The 3,205-nt window shown below is 35.1% G+C and overlaps 1 protein-coding gene across 3 annotated transcripts in view; it reads left to right on the top strand.

Moving 5' to 3' along the window:
- Window positions 1–2,507, top strand: part of LOC111481917 (cytochrome P450 87A3-like) — a 3,141-nt gene extending 634 nt beyond the window's left edge. The window contains exons 2-9 of one of the 3 annotated variants that reach the window (XM_023127527.1): window positions 101–422; window positions 493–642; window positions 719–790; window positions 1,062–1,151; window positions 1,239–1,317; window positions 1,394–1,500; window positions 2,077–2,198; window positions 2,294–2,507. In XM_023127527.1, the coding sequence (XP_022983295.1) occupies window positions 101–422; window positions 493–642; window positions 719–790; window positions 1,062–1,151; window positions 1,239–1,317; window positions 1,394–1,500; window positions 2,077–2,198; window positions 2,294–2,384 (1,033 nt within the window). In that variant the 3' untranslated portion in view covers window positions 2,385–2,507. Of the gene's footprint in view, window positions 1–100; window positions 423–492; window positions 643–718; window positions 971–1,061; window positions 1,152–1,238; window positions 1,318–1,371; window positions 1,501–2,076; window positions 2,199–2,293 lie in introns of those variants that run through there. The other 2 variants (XM_023127526.1, XM_023127528.1) reach the window with 2 other exon arrangements.
- Window positions 2,508–3,205: the final 698 nt, after the last annotated feature.

Here is a 3,205-nt window from a genome sequence, read left to right as displayed (position 1 = left end):
AAAAAAAAAAAAAAAAAAAAAAAAAAAGTTCATTTTTTTTCTTTGGAAATATCAATTTTCGCCCTTCAATTCCAATAAAATTTTGGTATTTTTCGTTCAGGTATGGACCCATTTTCAAAACAAGTTTAGTGGGGAAACCATTGATTATCTCAACAGATCCTGACCTAAACTATCTCATATTCGAACAAGAGGAAACATTGTTCGAATGTTGGTATCCAGAGACCTTCAAAAAGATATTTGGAGATCAATTCTTCGGATCCTTGCATGGCTTCATGCATAAGTATCTCAAGAACATGATTGTTAACGCTTTTGGAATTGAATGTTTGAAAAGTATGGTTTTTGAAGTTGAAGCTGCAGCAATTACAAGATTAAGAAGATGGGCATCTTGTGAAGTAGTTGAATTGAAGGATGAAATTGCAAATGTAAATTGATACTCAAAAACCTTTCAATTTTTTTTTTTTTTTCTCTTGATATTAATTTGAATTCTTGCAGATGATACTCGATCTCACGGCAAACAAGTTGATCAGTTATGATCCAGAAAATTCACCAGAGAATTTGAGAGAGAATTTTGTTGCATTCATTCAGGGTTTGGTGTCTTTCCCTCTTGATATTCCTGGAACGGCTTATCATAAATGCTTACGGGTAATTTGAATTTTTTTTCATACTAAATTATTATGTTAAATTCAATGATGTTTAATGGATTTTATTTGTTAAACAGGGTAGAAAAAGAGTGATGAGGATGCTGGAAAACATGTTAGAAGAAAGGCAGCAAAATCCAAGGAAACAAAACGTTGATTTTTTTGACTTTGTTCTTCAAGAACTTCAAAAGGATGGAACACCTCTCACTAAAGAAATTGCTTTGGATTTGATCTTTTTGCTTCTTTTTGCTAGCTATGAAACCACTTCCATTGCTTTAACTTTAGCTATCAAATTTCTCCTAGATCATCCCCACGTCTTGAGCCAATTAACTGTGTGCTTCTTAAAATTTGATATCAATTTTGTTATTGGATTACCCACCATTGGATAGTCCCACATTCTTAACATTTTTCAATGTTTATTAGGAAGAACATGAGGGAATTTTGAAGAACAGGAAAAATAAAGCTTCTGGGATTACTTGGAATGAATACAAATCCATGACATTTACATTCAAGGTGAAGGAAGAATTATTTCCAAAATTCTTTGTTTTTTTCTTTTTTATACATCTTTGAAATTGATTGATTAATAACTTGATTTTGTAGTTTTTGAATGAGACATTGAGGCTGGCTAATATTGCTCCTGGGATCTTTCGAAGAGCATTGAGAGACGTTGAGTTTAAGGGTAAGGCCAAATGTTGTGTTTTAATTGCTACATTAATTGTATTGTTAGTAAAAGGGTGTGTATGTTGCACGTACAGGAATTACCATCCCAGCGGGATGGGGTGTCATGGTGTGTCCTCCAGCTATCCATTTGGATCCAAAGCATTATGTTGACCCACTTGCCTTCAACCCATGGCGGTGGGAGGTACGTTGAGCATATATTTGAACAGCCTTTATATGTACACACACACACACACAATATGATGTGCTACCTATAAATATTCATAAATATGTTATCCAACCCGCCCTTTCTAAAGAAAAGAAGAAAAGAAAAAACCAACCCATTAATCTATTATTTCGTAAAGAAAAGATATGAATCCGTCTTTCGACTAATAAACTTGACTTAGTAGAATAAGTTACTACTTATTTAGGTAGTAATTTAAATTAGTAAATTTAGTATAATAAGGAGAATTGGTGCTTAAGGTTTCTTTGCTCGAAAATATTTCTCCCCTCAAGTTGTTCCTTTGCTTCTTTTACTTGTTTCGACATATTTCGATCGTGAGTCACATTCAACACCGTCCACGAAAAAGATAGATCCAATCAAAATGGAATGATTTTAAATAAACTATTTAGTGGGTTCAAAACAAACTCTAGAGTAACCTAAAGTCAAATGGAATGGTTGTAATTTTGGTGGTTCGTAACCGAACATAGCCACCAAAATGTGAAGGAATTATTTAAACCTAGTCCGAACAAGTTTATGATACGTATTTGTTGTAAGCAGAGATGTGAAGGGGCATCGAAGCATTTCATTGCTTTTGGAAGGGGCCTGAGATTTTGCATTGGTGCAGACTTTGCCAAATTGCAGATGGCTGTGTTTCTCCATAACTTGGTTACCAAGTACAGGTACGTGTGTTCTAAATGCCTATGAGAACATGCATGAATACAAGACAAGGCCTTAACTGTTTGGAAGCTTCAAAATATTTTTGAATGCCACGTAGGTTCAAAGCGATTGGTGGAGGTAATATTGTTCGAACCCCAGGCGTACAGTTTCCTGATGGCCTTCACGTTGAGATCGTGGAGAAAGAGTAGAAGCCCTCCAAATACTAAACAAAACAAAAGAGTGTAATGTAATGCTTCTCAACACAGTTAAAGACTGTCCAAATGGCAACTATGTGTTTTAAATAATATATTTATGATTAAACTATTTCGTAATAAAAACAAAACGTTGGGTCTCTCTTGTACACTTAAATATATCGAGAAGGGTGAGTTGTGAGCCTTAGCCATTAGTCAAAATCTCTTGTTCACTTAGATATTTATGATTAATCTGATGCGTGCTCCAAATCAATTTGTGTCTATATTTGTTCAGTGATTGAAGCACAAATGTGACGGCTATTTTTCTATTTAGGGTGCTACAACTACATTCATCTTACTTCCGTGATATAATAGGTCTGCACCATAATCCTTCACCCACTTGAGTCAGTTGTGATGTCTCATATTTAAGCTCATATTGATTCGTCAACATTTGAATCATCTCTCCCACGTAAATAGATCTACAAATTCTTCAATGCGAAAATCACTATTGTCAAATTTAAATCGTGGGTGGGACGGTTACGCTCATAGTCCTTCAACTAGCAGAACATATGTCGATCTTACCATGCTACATCAATCCACAACCACTATCCCTTCTTGGAAGCGTCAGTATAAACAACAAAACCTCCACCAACTGATGTTCTAAGTACTAGTTGAAACTAACCCTAGATTGAGTTTCTGTAAACAAGTCTCACGGGCCTCATCCAACATAAATATGTCAAACATATGATATGTGTGGGGCTACTGGGCACGTGTCATCATGCATAACAGAAATCTTCTGACCATATCAATAATAAAGTCACTTACTTGGTTGGCCTTAC

Source organism: Cucurbita maxima, unplaced genomic scaffold, assembly GCF_002738345.1.
Source record: "Cucurbita maxima cultivar Rimu unplaced genomic scaffold, Cmax_1.0 Cma_Scf00007, whole genome shotgun sequence".
Classification (NCBI taxonomy): domain Eukaryota; kingdom Viridiplantae; phylum Streptophyta; class Magnoliopsida; order Cucurbitales; family Cucurbitaceae; genus Cucurbita; species Cucurbita maxima.
The sequence above is the reverse complement of the archived record's forward strand: the minus strand, read 5'-3'. Positions and strand labels throughout refer to the sequence as shown.